The sequence below is a fragment of the Emys orbicularis genome, chromosome 13, assembly GCF_028017835.1.
Source record: "Emys orbicularis isolate rEmyOrb1 chromosome 13, rEmyOrb1.hap1, whole genome shotgun sequence".
In the NCBI taxonomy this organism is placed as follows: domain Eukaryota; kingdom Metazoa; phylum Chordata; order Testudines; family Emydidae; genus Emys; species Emys orbicularis.
In genome coordinates this window covers 13438533-13454435 of record NC_088695.1, presented here as the reverse complement: position 1 = coordinate 13454435, position 15903 = coordinate 13438533, and the positions used below count along the sequence as shown (strand labels likewise).

General features: G+C 44.4%; 1 protein-coding gene across 1 annotated transcript in view; it reads left to right on the top strand.

Annotated features, from left to right (window-relative positions):
* LOC135887460 (olfactory receptor 14A16-like) overlaps positions 1 to 14931 on the top strand; it is a 29925-nt gene extending 14994 nt beyond the window's left edge. Inside the window, exon 2 of the mRNA XM_065415211.1 lies at positions 14698 to 14931. Coding sequence (XP_065271283.1) covers positions 14698 to 14931 — 234 coding nt within the window. The remainder of the gene's footprint in view (positions 1 to 14697) is intronic.
* Positions 14932 to 15903: the final 972 nt, after the last annotated feature.

Genomic DNA, 15903 nt, shown 5'->3' with positions numbered 1-15903 from the left:
TACCTTTGACAATCCCATTAGGTGCCTAAATACCTCTAAAAATCTGGCCTAAGTGACTAAAAAACTTTTGAAAATGGGACTTTGGCTTCTAAGTCACTTAGCTGATTTTGAAAATTTTACCTCTCACCTTTTACACAATTTCCCCTCTTAGAAACTCACTGGGGTTCCTTGAACGAATACAGCTTCCTCTCGAGGGTGTCTCTCAGGGTCTCTTTGACCTTCTAGTTCCTCAGGCTGTAGATGAATGGGTTCAGCAAGGGTGTCACCACTGTGTTCAAGTGCTGGCCACTTTGTTGAGGTCCAAGGAGTGGCTTATCCTGGGTCGAACATAGATGAAGATGGAGCTCCCGTAAAAGAGCATCACCACGATAATGTGATTATCATTGATGGAAAAAAAAATCCTCAATTTGTGTTCGTATAGTGAAATCAGTGTTTACTGTCAAAACTCTAATCATAGAATCATAGAAATGGAAGGGACCTCGAGAGGTCATCTAGTCCAGTCCCCTGTACTCAAGGCAGGACTAAGTATTATCTGGACCATCCCTGACAAGTGTTGTCCAACCTGCTCTTAAAAATCTCCAATGATGGTGTCATAACTATAAAGGGAAGGGTAACAGCTCTCCTGTGTACAGTACTAAAATCCCTCCTGGCCAGAGACTCCAAAATCCTTTTACCTGTAAAGGGTTAAGAAGCTCGTGTAACCTGGCTGACACCTGACCCAAAGGACCAATAAGGGGACAAGATACTTTCAAATCTTGGGGGTGGGGGAGGCTTTTGTGTGTGCTCTTTGTTTTAAGGGGTTGTTCGCTCTTGGGACTGAGAGGGACCAGACATCAATCCAGGTTCTCCCCATCTTTCTAAACAAGTCTCTCTTATTTCAAACTTGTAAGTAAAAAGCCAGGCAAGGCGTCTTAGTTTTACTTTGTTTTCTCAACTTCTAATGTACCTTTTACTAGAGTGTTTATCTTTGTTTGCTGTACTTTGAACCTAAGACAGAGGGGGGTCCTCTGAGCCCTTTAAGTTTGATTACGCTGTAAAGTTATTTTCCATACTGATTTTACAGAGATGATTTTTACCTTTTTCTTTAATTAAAAGCCTTCTTTTTAAGAACCTGATTGATTTCTCCTTGTTTTAAGATCCAAGGGGGTTTGGATCTGTATTCACCAGGGAATTGGTGAGAGGTTTCTAAAAGCTTCCCAGGGTAGGGAATGGTGGCAGCGGACCAGAACTAAGCTGGTAGTTAAGCTTAGAAGTCCTCATGCAGGCCCGTACATTTGTACCCTAAAGTTCAAAGTGGGGATAAAGCCTTGACATGGTGGCACAGCGGTGGAGATCGTTTTAAACCCAAAAGCCAGTAAGATATTTTTTTCCTTCTAGCTGCTTGGAAATCAGAGCTGAAGGTAGATGCATATCTTATCTCTCCTTGCCTGAAGGCAGAGGTGTTAAGTTTTTTTTAACAAGGTCCTTTGTTAAGAGAAGGGTTGAAAGCGAGCAAACTTTGACTGGTAAAGGCAATTTACAAGCTGAATTGTTTTTTTTTCTTTTTACATCCTCGTGAATAGCTAGTTAGAAAGTCTCTGTTAACTCAGCAGCAGCCAAAGCTGAGTACATCCAAGTTTCAGTCAACTGCAGAGGGGTGTGACCCAGCACAAGAAAACAGGAAAATGACTACCAAAGAAGAAAAAGCCAAAGAGGGGGCCCACAAGAGAGAGATGGAGGTGAAAGAAAAAGATATAGAGCTGAGAGACAAAGAAGAGAAAGCCAAAGAGGGGGCCCACAAGAGAGCTATGGAGCTGAAAGAAAGAGAGATGGTTCTGAAAGAAAAAGAGATAGAGCTGGAAAAAGCCAAAGAGGAGGCAAGAGAAAAAGAAAGGAAGCATGAACTGGAAGTAGCAAGGGCTAGGCAGGATGCACCAGCCCATCCTAGCAACTCCTCTCCAGGTACCACTTCCCATCCCAGAAAATTCCCCACCTACAAGGCAGGCGATGATACTGAGGCCTTCATAGAAAATTTTGAAAGGGCCTGCCTTGGATACAGCATCGCTGCAGACCAGTACATGGTAGAGCTGAGGCCGCAGCTCAGTGGACCCTTAGCAGAGGTGGCGGCTGAAATGCCTAAGGAACACATGAACAGTTATGAACTTTTTAAAAACAAGGCCAGACTCAGAATGGGGCTAAAACCCGAGCATGCCCGTTGGTGGTTCAGAGCCCTAAGGTGGAAACCAGATGTGTCATTTACCCGGCATGCCTACCACATTGACAAAAATTGTGATGCCTGGCTATGAGGAGCAAATGTTAAATCTCTGGAAGATCTACTTTCCCTAGTAAAAATGGAGCAGTTTTTAGAGGGTGTTCCTGAGGAAATAGAAAGGTACATCCTAGATGGGAAGCCCAAAACTGTAACCGAGGCAGGGGAGATTGGAGCCAAATGGGCGGAGGTGACAGAAAAGAAAAAATCTAGTAGCAGTTGGAGCGAATATCAGAAGGGGCAAGCCGAAACAAAACCTTATCACCGGGGACAACCCAAGGCCCCACCCACATCCCAAGGGAAACCCCAGACGCCTTCTTACCCCACCCCACCAGTCTCCACCAACCAACATCACCCCGGTGATACCTTAGCAGGGCGATGTTTTAAATGTAATGAACTGGGGCATATAAAGGCTCACTGCCCCAAGAACCCCAACCGATTACAGTTCATTACCCCCCAATCACACCAAAGATACCCAGACCCTGAGGCCTCTCTCATACCCTCGGAGCGAAGGGAAACCTTGAGAGTGGGCGGAAAGAAGGTTATCTCTTGGAGGGACACTGGGGCACAAGTGTCAACTATCCACCAATCCCTAGTGGACCCCAAACTCATCAACCCGGAGGCTACAGTGACAATTCAACCCTTCGTGTCACAGTCTGTAACCTTGCCTACAGCCAAGTTGCATGTCCAGTACAAGGGCTGGTCAGGAATGTGGACTTTTGCAGTCTATGACAATTATCCCATCCCCATGCTGCTGGGGGAAGACTTGGCCAACCATGTGAAGCTAGCCAAGACGGTGGGAATAGTCACCCGCAGCCAGGCTAAGCAAGCTTTCACCCCCATCCCTGTTCCTGAGCCGTCCACCAGGGCCCCGTCTGTGTTACTGGAGACCCAAACAAAGGTGGTGGAACCGGATCCCCTGACAACGACTGCAACAGCCGTAGTGGATCCAATCCCAGAGACCCAGCCAAAGCCAGTCCCAGAACCGGAACTGGCAACGCAACCAGCACCAGAACCATTGCCAGCACTGAGTCCAGCGCTTGCAAACCCATCTACAACTCCAATGCCAGAGGGCACCAGCAAGCCTGAACTGGCGGAAGCGGCAGATAACCCGACCCAAGAGGCTCATCCAGAGCCTGAAATACCACATAGTGCACCAGCGGACAGCGGTTCACAGTCAATGGAAACAGCCCCAGCACCTGCATCGCTTCCAGAGGGACCAAGCCCCAGCCCACAGTCCAAGGAGGAACTGATGTCTCCAGCATCAAGGGAACAGTTCCAGGCCGAGCAGGAAGCAGATGACAGCCTTCAGAAAGCTTGGGCGGCGGCACGGAGCACTCCACCACCTCTCAGCTCTTCTAACCGATCCCAGTTTGTTGTAGAACAAGGACTTTTATACAAGGAGACTCTTTCTGGTGGGCACCAGGAAGACTGGCATCCTCAAAGACAGTTGGTGGTTCCCACTAAGTATCGGGTAAAGCTCTTGAGCTTAGCCCATGATCATCCCACTGGCCATTCTGGGGTGAACAGAACCAAAGACCGGTTGGGGAAGTCCTTCCACTGGGAGGGAATGGGCAAGGACGTTGCTAATTATGTCCGGTCTTGTGAGATGTGCCAACGAGTGGGAAAGCCCCAAGACCAGGATAAAGCCCCTCTCCAGCCACTACCCATAATTGAGGTCCCATTTCAGTGAGTAGCTGTGGATATTCTGGGTCCTTTCCCAAAGAAGACACCCAGAGGAAACCAGTACATACTGACTTTCATGGATTTTGCTACCCAATGGCCGGAAGCTGTACCCTTAAGCAACACCAGGGCTAAAAGTGTGTGCCAGGCATTAGCAGACATTTTTGCCAGGGTAGGGTGGCCCTCCGACATCCTTACAGATTCGGGAACTAATTTCCTGGCAGGGACCATGAAAAACCTGTGGGAAGCTCATGGGGTGAATCACTTGGTTGCCACCCCTCATCACCATCAAACCAATGGTCTGGTCGAGAGGTTTAGTGGAACTTTGGGGGCCATGATACGTAAATTCGTAAATGAACACTCCAATGATTGGGACCTAGTGTTGCAGCAGTTGCTTTTTGCCTACAGGGCTGTACCACATCCCAGTTTAGGGTTTTCACCATTTGAACTTGTGTATGGCCGTGAGGTTAAGGGGCCGTTACAGTTGGTGAAGCAGCAATGGGAGGGGTTTACGCCTTCTCCAGGAACTAACATTCTAGACTTTGTAAGCAACCTACAAAGCACCCTCCGACACTCTTTAGCCCTTGCTAAAGAAAACCTAAAGGATGCTCAGGAAGAGCAAAATGCCTGGTATGATAAACATTCCAGAGAACAGTCCTTCAAAGTAGGAGACCAAGTCATGGTCTTAAAGGCGCTCCAGGCCCATAAAATGGAAGCGTCGTAGGAAGGACCATTTACGGTCCAGGAGTGCCTAGGAGCTGTTAACTATCTCATAGCCTCCCCCACCTCCAACATAAAGCCTAAGGTATACCATGTTAATTCTCTTAAGCCCTTTTATTCCAGAGAATTAAACATTTGCCAGTTTACAGCCCAGGAAACAGATGACGCGGAGTGGCCTGAAGGTGTCTACTACGAAGGAAAAAGGAATGGTGGCGTGGAAGAGGTGAACCTCTCCACGACCCTGGGACGTCTGCAGCGACAGGAGATCAAGGAGCTGTGCACAAGCTTTGCACCGATTTTCTCAGCCACTCCAGGACAGACCGAACGGGCATACCACTCCATTGACACAGGTAATGCTCACCCAATTAGAACCCCACCCTACCGGGAGTCACCTCATGCCCAAACTGCTATACAAAGGGAGATCCAGGACATGCTACAGATGGGTATAATCCGCCCCTCTAATAGTGCATGGGCATCTCCAGTGGTTCTAGTTCCCAAACCAGATGGGGAAATACGCTTTTGCGTGGACTACCGTAAGCTAAATGCTGTAACTCGTCCTGACAACTATCCAATGCCACGCACAGATGAGCTGTTGGAGAAATTTGGACATGCCCAATTCATCTCTACTTTAGACTTAACCAAGGGGTACTGGCAAGTACCACTAGATGAACCCGCTAAGGAAAGGTCCGCCTTCGTCACCCAGGCAGGGGTGTATGAATTCAATGTACTCCCTTTCGGGTTGCGAAATGCACCCGCCACCTTCCAAAGACTTGTAGATGGTCTCTTTGCGGGATTGGGAGAATCTGCAGTTGCCTACCTCGATGACGTGGCCATTTTTTCTGATTCATGGACAGAACACCTGGAGCACCTGGAAAAAGTCTTCGAGCGCATCCGGTAGGCAGGACTAACTGTTAAGGCTAAAAAGTGTCAAATAGGCCAAAACAGAGTGACGTACCTGGGGCACCAGGTGGGTCAAGGTACTATAAATCCCCTACAGGCCAAAGTGGATGCTATCCAAAAGTGGCCGGTTCCAAAGTCAAAGAAACAGGTCCAATCCTTCTTAGGCTTGGTAGGATATTATAGGCGATTTGTACCACACTACAGCCAAATCGCCGCCCCGCTGACAGACCTAACCAGAAAGAAACAGCCAAATGCAGTTCAGTGGACTGATAAGTGTCAAAAGGCCTTTAACCAGCTTAAGGCAACACTCATGTCTGACCCTGTGCTAAGGGCCCCAGACTTTGACAAACCGTTCCTAGTAACCACAGATGCTTCCGAGGAAGGCGTGGGAGCAGTTTTAATGCAGGAAGGACCGGATCAAGAATTCCATCCTGTCGTGTTTCTCAGCAAGAAACGGTCTGAGAGGGAAAGCCACTGGTCAATCAGCGAAAAGGAATGCTACGCCATTGTGTACGCGCTGGAAAAGCTACGCCCATATGTTTGGGGACGGCGTTTCCAACTACAAACAGACCATGCTGCGCTACAGTGGCTTCATACCGCCAAGGGAAATAACAAAAAACTTCTTCGGTGGAGTTTAGCTCTCCAAGATTTTGATTTTAAAATACAACACATTTCGGGAGCTTCTAACAAAGTGGCTGATGCACTCTCCCGGGAAAGTTTCCCAGAGTTAACTGGTTAACAATTGTTCTTGGAATGAAACATATTGTTAGTTTTTATATAATCAGTAGTATGTCTAAAGGTACATGTGTCTTATTAACTCTGTTTTCTCCTAGAACTCCAGGAAGAAATCACAGCCAATGTGGAACCGAACGTCCAACACTATTTGTGATTTGGGGGGCGTGTCATAACTATAAAGGGAAGGGTAACAGCTCTCCTGTGTACAGTACTAAAATCCCTCCTGGCCAGAGACTCCAAAATCCTTTTACTTGTAAAGGGTTAAGAAGCTCGGGTAACCAGGCTGACACCTGACCCAAAGGACCAATAAGGGGACAAGATACTTTCAAATCTTGCGGGGGGGGGGAAGGCTTTTGTGTGTGCTCTTTGTTTTAAGGGGTTGTTCGCTCTTGGGACTGAGAGGGACCAGACATCAATCCAGGTTCTCCCCATCTTTCTAAACAAGTCTCTCTTATTTCAAACTTGTAAGTAAAAAGCCAGGCAAGGCGTCTTAGTTTTACTTTGTTTTCTCAACTTGTAAATGTACCTTTTACCAGAGTGTTTATCTTTGTTTGCTGTACTTTGAACCTAAGACAGAGGGGGGTCCTCTGAGCTCTTTAAGTTTGATTACCCTGTAAAGTTATTTTCCATACTGATTTTACAGAGATGATTTTTACCTTTTTCTTTAATTAAAAGCCTTCTTTTTAAGAACCTGATTGATTTCTCCTTGTTTTAAGATCCAAGGGGGTTTGGATCTGTATTCACCAGGAGTTGGTTACAGGAAGGAGGGGGGAAGGGTCAATTTCTCCTTGTTTTAAGATCCAAGGGGGTTTGGATCTGTATTCACCAGGAGTTGGTGAAAGGAAGGAGGGGGGAAGGGTCAATTTCTCCTTGTTTAAGATCCAAGGAGTTTGGATCTGTATTCACCAGGGAATTGGTGAGAGGTTTCTAAAAGCTTCCCAGGGTAGGGAATGGTGGCAGCGGACCAGAACTAAGCTGGTAGTTAAGCTTAGAAGTCCTCATGCAGGCCCCTACATTTGTACCCTAAAGTTCAAAGTGGGGATACAGTCTTGACACCTCCACTGAGAGTTACTGTCTCAAGCTCTCTGCCAACTCAGGCAGATGTTGCTGCATCAATTACACTCAAGGCAACTGCCCCCTCTGAGCGGGATTGTCTCTGGCTCTCTGCAGACTCAGTCAAGTGTTGTGGTGTTGGTAATACTCAGGGCAACTCCCGCCTCTCAGAGATATTGTCTCAGGCTTTCTGCAGACTCAGGCAGAGAGGATGAATGTGTCTTTCTTCTTCCTTCCCACAGACCTGAGGGAGCTGGTGGGTGGATAATCTGTACATTTAGGCCTGAATGCTCAGACCAGGATGGAGGGGCAGCGCAGAGGAACAGAGAGAGAGAGAGCAGCCAGCTAGGTGAAACAAACTGAGGGCTGATGGCCAAGGGAGGGCACAAACTAAGGACGGCATTTTAAAAACAGCTCAGCATGGCGGGTGATGAGCTATGTCAAAAATCTGTCTCTAAGTGCCACTCAGGAGTTGCTGGCTGATGGAAATTTTTGAAAACCGGCTCTTTTCAGTGCCTAAATGGAAGCGGAGGATTTTCCGGAAAATCTGTCATCAGTTGTGGGTGCCAGATTGTTGGGAATATGGCCCTTAGGGTGTGATTTTCAAAAGCACCTAAGTGATTTAGCAGCAAAACTCTCATTATTAGAGTCATTGGAACGTGAACTCTTAAATAGCTTAGAGGCTTTTGGAAAATCTCACTCTTGTATGTGTCCAGCTCAGTGCTGAAACATCCCAGCCTGGGAGCTATATTGTGGAACACAATGAAGTGCAGAGTGCTTCCTTTGGATAGGTGCCCTCCTGCTATCTGAGCACTGCCGAAGCAGTAATGGATTTTATCCACACAATGGCCCTGTGAAATCGAGGAGGATTATCACCTTTTTACATTTGAGGTACTAGGGCACAGATTAGAAGTTTTTCTAAAAGATCTACTTCAGGAATTGTTTTGGGGAAGTTCTCTGGCCTGTGTTATACTGCAGGTCAGACTAGATGATCACAATGGTCCCTTCTGGCCTTGGAATCTATGATTCTCATATTGTATCATTTACAGGAGAAGATGGGGTCTCCCCTGACACCACTAAAGGGCATTTGGAATGACCAAGCCTGGGGAGTTACTTTGTTTTCTGTGCAGACAGTACAAACAATGATCCTGTGTCTGCTACTATTCAATATTTTCATGAATGACTTGGATAATGTAATGGAGAGTCTGCATATAAAATCTGCTGATGACACCAAGCTGGGAGGAGCTGCAAGTACTTGGAATACAGGATTAGATTTCCAAACAACCTTGACAAATTAGAGAATTAGTCTGGAATCAACAAAATAAAATTCAATAAAAAAACAAGTACTTCACTTAGGAAGGAAAAATCAAATGCACACCTACAAAATCGGGAATAACTGGCTAGGTGGTAGTATTGCTGAAAAGGACATGGGGGTTATTAGAGTGGATCACAATTTGAATATGAGCCAACAATATGATGCAGTTGTGAAAAAGGCTAATATAATTCTGGGGTCTATTAACAGGAATGTCGTATGTAAGACACAGGAGGTAATTGTCCTGCTCTACTTGGCACTGGTGATGCCTCAGCTGGAGTACTTTGTCCAATTCTGGTCACAGGAAAGATGTGGAGAGACTCCAGTGGACAGCAACAAAAATGGTAAAAGGTTTGGAGACTCTGACCTGTGAGGAAAGGTTAAAAAAAAACGGGCATGTTTAGTCTTGAGAAAAGAAGACTGAGAGGGGACCTGGTAACAGTCTTCAGATATGTTAAGGGCTGTTACAAAGAAGCCAGTGATCAATTGTTAACCACGTCCACTGAATGCAGGGCAAGAAGTAATGGGCTTAATCTGCAGCAAGGGAGATTCAGGTTAGATATTACGAAAAACTTTAAGGGTAGTTAAGCTCTGGAATAGGCTTCCAAAGGAGGTGGAATCCCCATCACTGGAGGTTTTAATAACAGGATGGACAAACACCTGTCAGGGATGGTCAAGGGTCATTTGGTCCTGCCTCAGGGCATCACTGGACTTGATGACTTCTTGAGGGCCCTTCCAGCCCCACATTCCTATGACTTTATGGCGGGTTCACTGGGACACCATGCATGAGGTCAGAGATGGAGGCAGAGAAGAAAAAAAAGGAAGAGTAGCCATCAACAAAGATGAGTGCAGGAGTCAAAGGGGCAACAGAGCCTAAGACAGAACCAGCTAGGACCCAATCAAGTCAGTGTATGGTGCCATCTACTGGTTCTCTCAGAAAACATCTGCCACTTTCTCAACTGTTGTTGCACTTTTCAGCCATATAGTAGACATAACTGGAAATTCATGAAGGAACTCTTATGACATCTAGTAACCATTATACAATATAGCCAACCCTCCACTTTCAATCATCCTCTGCTGCCCCCACCAGTGCCCATTATACTGGATAACCGCCCCTTTCCTATGCCTTTGTCTCTTGTGCTAATGCCCATTATACATAATAATACGAATACTAATAATAATAATACCTAGCTCTTATCTTCCCCTGTGTTAGCTGCCTTCCCAAAGCATCAGGTATTACCCTATATTTCCTTTAATTCTAATTGTATTTTTAAACTGTTCCTAACTCTTTGAACTCACATGTTACCTAATTGGACACAGTTGCAGGCACATCGTCATCATCATCATTATCATCAATAAAAATACTAATATTTCTTCCATTTATTCAGTTGACTATCATGTTTCTTTATTGTTTTCTGGAGGCAAAAGGCATTTTCAATAGCTCTGTGAGTAATTTGCATAATATGTGTGAACCTGGTGAAAGTGCACAACAGATAGTTCAGAGAGAAATACGGGATGTATCAGCAATTCAGGCAAGCAACCATTAAAATGTAAATTAAACTTTGAAACGTAATTTGAAGCATATGAAGCATATTAGCCCCCCAGTTATCTTTTTTTCAGTGCTAAAACAGAGAATGACAAAGGAGGTCTTGACATCTTGGAGGTAATTTATGCAATTCACATTTTTTTTAACCTCTAAGGCACAAATTTGAATGAACTGTTGTTTGTTTCTTTATGTGACTACTTCATAGGCCATGCTGAGAGGCATGAAAAAAACAAACAAATAAACACACACAAAAAGAAACCAAAACACACAATGAATAGCCCCCTTGTAAGATGCTTTAGGCCAGTTTGAACATCCCAGTAGGAGAAGTCTCACTGAAAGTCACTGAGGCCGTGTCTACACTACAGAGGATATACTATCATAGTTATGTCAGCGTAGCTATGCTGACATAACACTGTAGTGTAGACGCAGCCTACACCGATGGTAGGGGTTTTCCCATTGGTGTAGGATCACCACCTCCTTCAACAAAGTCAGCTACATCAATAGAAGCAATTTTTCTGTTGGTAAAGCTATGTCTACACTAGGGATTAGGGCGGCACAGCTATGTCAGTCAGAGGTGTGGTTTTTTTTTCACTTCCCTGGCAACGTGGTTATGTCAAACTAACTTTTAAGTGCAGACCAAACATTGGGCACTTTTGAAAATCTCACCCATATCACACAAGTTCAAAGCAGAGGAATGTATCCGGAGGGGAATGTAACCTACCTCCTGCTTGTAGGGAAGAGGGTTCTGAGGGCCAGGCTTTCAAAGTGTTTAGGCAGCTAAAGATGCATCTAGATGCCCAGCTGGAGTTGTAAAGTTCCTAAGCGGGTTAGGTACCTAACTCACATGGATGTCAATAGGAGTCAGGCACCTAACCTATTTAGAAAATCCCACTAGGATCCTATCTGAATCTTTAGGCAGCTAACTACCTTAGAAAATCTGGTCTTTGGCTCCTAGTGCAACCATAGCTGGAGGGAACAGCCTGGATTTGTTTGAATGCTTGTTTGTGGGGTGAGAAATGTAGGGTGAATTTCTACCACTAACAACAACATGGTTTGAAGACAGGAGAAAGAAAAGTAGGAAGGCAAAAGGGAAAATAACCTGCGGGTGGAAGAAATTGGGTGAGAAAATAAGAGAGGAAAGGAGAGAAAGGGACTAGGATAGAGGAATGCTGAGAGGGCAGGGGAAGGTGGTGGAGAAAGGAAGGAGCGAGAGAAGAAGGGATTGTGGAATGGATGGTGAGAAAGAAGAATGAAGGAAAGAAAAAGACAGGGGAGGAATGTAGAGAGATGTAGACACAAGCTGAAACCATGTCCCAACAGCAGAAACAAGAATCAGTCCTAAACCCGAGTGAGAGTTTGAGCAATTAGAGCATTTGTATTGTGTTCATTTTACTTCTCATGATTAGCCAGTTAGCTACAGGCCACCTGGACTCTGCTTCTCTGCCTCGGTAAATCAGATCAAATTATCTCCATTTCATTGCCAGTGAAGAGCAATTAGCACGATTTGTGTGATGCCGTGTGAATGGCACAACTTTACTGGCAGCTTTCCTCAGCGCCATCTTCACCTCTTTGTTTCTCAGGCGCTGTATGAGAGGATTGCCTAGGGGAGTCAGGACCATGTAGCTGGTTGGGTTTTGGCATCATATAAACTATCATTAGGGTCAAATAGAAAATTGTAACGATAATGAGGTGAGAGGAGCAGGTGGAAAAAACCTTTTGCCTCCTAGTGGTTGAAGGGATTTTCAGGGTGGTAGCAATGATAAAAATATACGATATCATGGTCAGTAGAAATGGTGGCAGCGTGACTATACAGGTCAGGATGGAATCCAGGAGTACGACGAGGTGGTTTTCACTGCAGGAGGGTTTTATTATTGGGGTGAAATCACAAAAGAAATGGTCAGTTTCATTGGGACCACAGAAAATTAGCTATGACATCAAATATATTATTGTGCTACAAGCCAGTGATCTCAGTATCGAAGACCCAGCTGCTAGCTGGAGGATAAATTTACCATTCATAGCAACCGCATAATGTAGTGGTTTACATATCGCTAAATACCAATCATAAGACATCGCTGCTAGGAGATAGCATTCTGTAGCTATCAATGAACAAAAGAAATAAAATTTTACAATGCAGCCCCTAACAGAAATGGTTCTGTTCCCAGTCAGGAGACTGGCCAGCATCCTGTGCAGGATGGTAGAGGTGTAGCAGGTCTCCAAGCAGGACAAATTCCCCAGGAAGAAGTGCATGGGGGTGTGAAGGTGCTGATCAGCCACAACTAGCGCAACGATGAGGATATTGCCAGCCACAGTCACAATGTAGATCACTAAAAACAGCAGGGAAAGAAGATTCTGCAGCTCAGGGAGATTCCCAAATCCCAGGAGGATGAATTCAATGACAGATGTTTGATTTCTCCATTTTGTGTTTGCCATGTGTCTTATCTAGGGAAAATCAAACAAGTGTTGATGGATTTTGGGAGACAACTAAAGAAAATTTCATCACATTGTCACAGATTATGAGCAATTAATTCAATATCTGTTTTCAAACTGGCTTTAGTGAGATAGGCACCCAAATTGAATTGGATTTGGGTGCCTGACCCCAATAGGCTCTTTTGAAAATATCAGCATACATACATAACGTTTAAATGTCTCCCCTGGATAATTGTTGAAAGAAAAACTGGATGGAGGATGCAGCCTAAGGAGATATATTAACATTTTTTGACAATTTTTTGTCATCGGGTTAAGCAGAATGTCAGTCTCTGAAAACCTGACAAATGCCATGGGATACTGGATGAGGTGACCAGATACCATTGTGATGATGGTCACCACTGTGATGATGGTCAGATAGATAGATAGTGAAAAGTGAATTGTGATTTTGAGTGCCTTATATTTTCAGTATACAATTTGAGACACCAAAATCACTAATCACTAATCAAAATCTTGGTTCAACAGATGGATAGATAGATTATATGGAAAGAGAGAAAGAGAGGTTATTGTTTTGCTGGTATGTAGATAGTTAAACTGGTAGATGAATCTTTGTTCATATATATCAGACTGGTAGCCATGTTAGTCTGTATCAGCAAAAATAACAAGGAGTCCTTGTGGCACCTTAGAGACTAACAAATTGATTTGGGCATAAGCTTTCGTGGGCTAAAACCCACTTCATCAGATGAATGGAGTGAAAAATACAGTAAGCAGTAACGAGGCCAATTCAATTAAGGTGGAAGTGGCCTATTCTCAACAGTTAATAAGAAGGGGTGAATATCAAGAGAGGGAAAATTTCTTTTGTAGTGCTAATGAGGCCAATGCAATCAAGATGGATGTCAGCCATTTCCAACAGTTGACAAGAAGGTGTGAGTATCAGCAGAGGGGAAATTACTTTTTGTAGTGACAAGTAATTTTCCCTTTGCTGGTCAAACTCTTATTAAACCAAAGACAAAAGAATAGGAGAGATAGGAAAGAAAAGAAAAAAAGGTGGGGAACAAAAAGGACACATGGATGGGCAGGGAGAGATGAAGGCTCACATCCCGTGTGGTGTTTGGTATTTAGCTGATGCCAGTGATGCGGTGGTGTCATCTGGGTCCTTCTCTCTGGCCCAGTCTGGTTGGAACATCTCTCAGGATTAGGATGAAGAGGGTCCGGGGTCCCAGGAGATGGTGGGGCTGGCAGCCATGATGTTCAAACTTGCTGCAGTAGTTGTTGGCAGACAGCTGATACATCTTCTGTTATTTCCCCCTCCCCCAAGTCTGTTCTTTTTGAGGACCCCATAAGGAAGTCATGGGCAGATTATTCCATCCTCTCATTATTTGTCCACCAATTAGGCCTAATTTATGACACACCAATGTTGGTTCACTGATTTCCCGTCCTCTACTCATCTTGTTTACTAGTCGTAATCTTAAAAGAGTTCTTGAGTGGTATCAGTAAAACCCTTTCTGTTTAAATTAATTCAGTTTTACTGTCTCCCTCTTACATCTTGTTGAACAATTGTATATGACAGGTCATTGTGACAGTTTCTGAACTTTCACTTACTTTTTACAGTTGATCTGAAAATTAGGGTAAATTTGTAGGCCCAATTATCACAAAAGGCCTTGCATACATCTCTGGCCCCACTGTTTCCATACCACCTAGATTCATACCGTCATAGATTCTAAGGCCAGAAGGGAACATTATGATAATCTTGTCTGACTTCATGTATAAAACAGGCCATAGAACTTCCACAAAGTAATCCCCAGAGCATATATTTTAGAGATAAACCAATTGTCAGACCTGTCTTTGCAGCAGAGTAACTCTGGAGACATGGGTTAATTAAAACAAAACAAAACAAAAACAACAAAGAAAAATACCTGTCTTCCAAATTTAAATTCTTGGACTAAACCTTGCACTTGTAAATCAGGTGTCCAAGAAGGGTTATGGATAATTATGAAATTAAGCAGAGGCTGCTAAATGAATATTTAGGTTTAACTTCTATAAATAAAATGATAGAGTTTGTTTTTCTTTCTCTAGGTTTACCCCATGTCAATCAAACACTGGGGAAATCAAATGACCGTCGGGGAATTCATTCTCCTGGGATTTGGGAATCTCCTTGAACTACATGATCTTCTCTTCCTACTGTATCTAGTGATCTACATTGTGACTGTGACTGGCAATATCCTCATTGTTGTGCTAGTTGTGGCTGAGCAGCACCTTCACACCTCCATGTACTTCTTCCAGGGGAACTTGTCCTGCTTGGAGGCCTGACACATCTCAACCATCCTGCTCAGGATGCTGGCCAGTTTTCTGACTGGGGACAAGACCAGTTCTCAGCAGCTGCATGACACAATTTCATATCTTTACTTTTTCTGGTTGGTGTAGAATACTTTATTCTAGCAGCAATGTCTTCTGATTGGTATTTAGTCATATGTCAACTATTGCATTATGCAGTCATTATGAATCACATTATGAATCACCGTACATATTTAGCCATATGTAAACCACTGCATTATGCAACCATTATCAATCACAAGCTTTGCATACTGCTAGCTGCTGGGGTTGGAGAAGTGGAGCACGATTAAAATTGTTTTGATGTGACTGTTGATTTTTTTTGTGGCCCTCCTGCTGATCAGTAGTCCTTTTCAGAGAGTCAGGGCTCATCAGGCTGCAGAGTTTGCAGAGTCCAGCAGGCCGGTAAACTAGCAGGGAAATGGGGCAAGTGCTCCAGGTCTAGGAAAAGAGCAGACTAGATCAGGCCAAGCCAAACAGAAGGATTATATAGACTAACAGCTCTAATTGCAAATGGAGATACACCATCCAGGTAACTGAGCCAGGGAAATGTGTATCCTAACTACCGGGCTATGGGATATTCTGATGTGGATGTCTCTCAGCCTCTCCTGCCGAAGCTGTGTATAAATAATTAAATATTCATTGGGCCAGACCAAAAGCCAGAGTGACTTTACAGCCCAATGGTTAGAGCATGCACTTGAGAGGCAGGAGACCCCTGGTCATGACCCTTCTCTATATTGCACAGAAAGGGGATATGAATTGGTTGTCTCCCAACTCCGTGGTGAGGTTCTAACATAATTGTCTGACTCTAGGAACTGCAGCTTTACCATAAACAAATATAAAAAAGATGCATGATAAAGTTGCATGAGTTGACATTTCTGCTGTTGCAGCACTGATTTTCTAACCCTTTTGAAAGTTTGTTCACTAATTCTGATGCTTAATCAGGAGCTG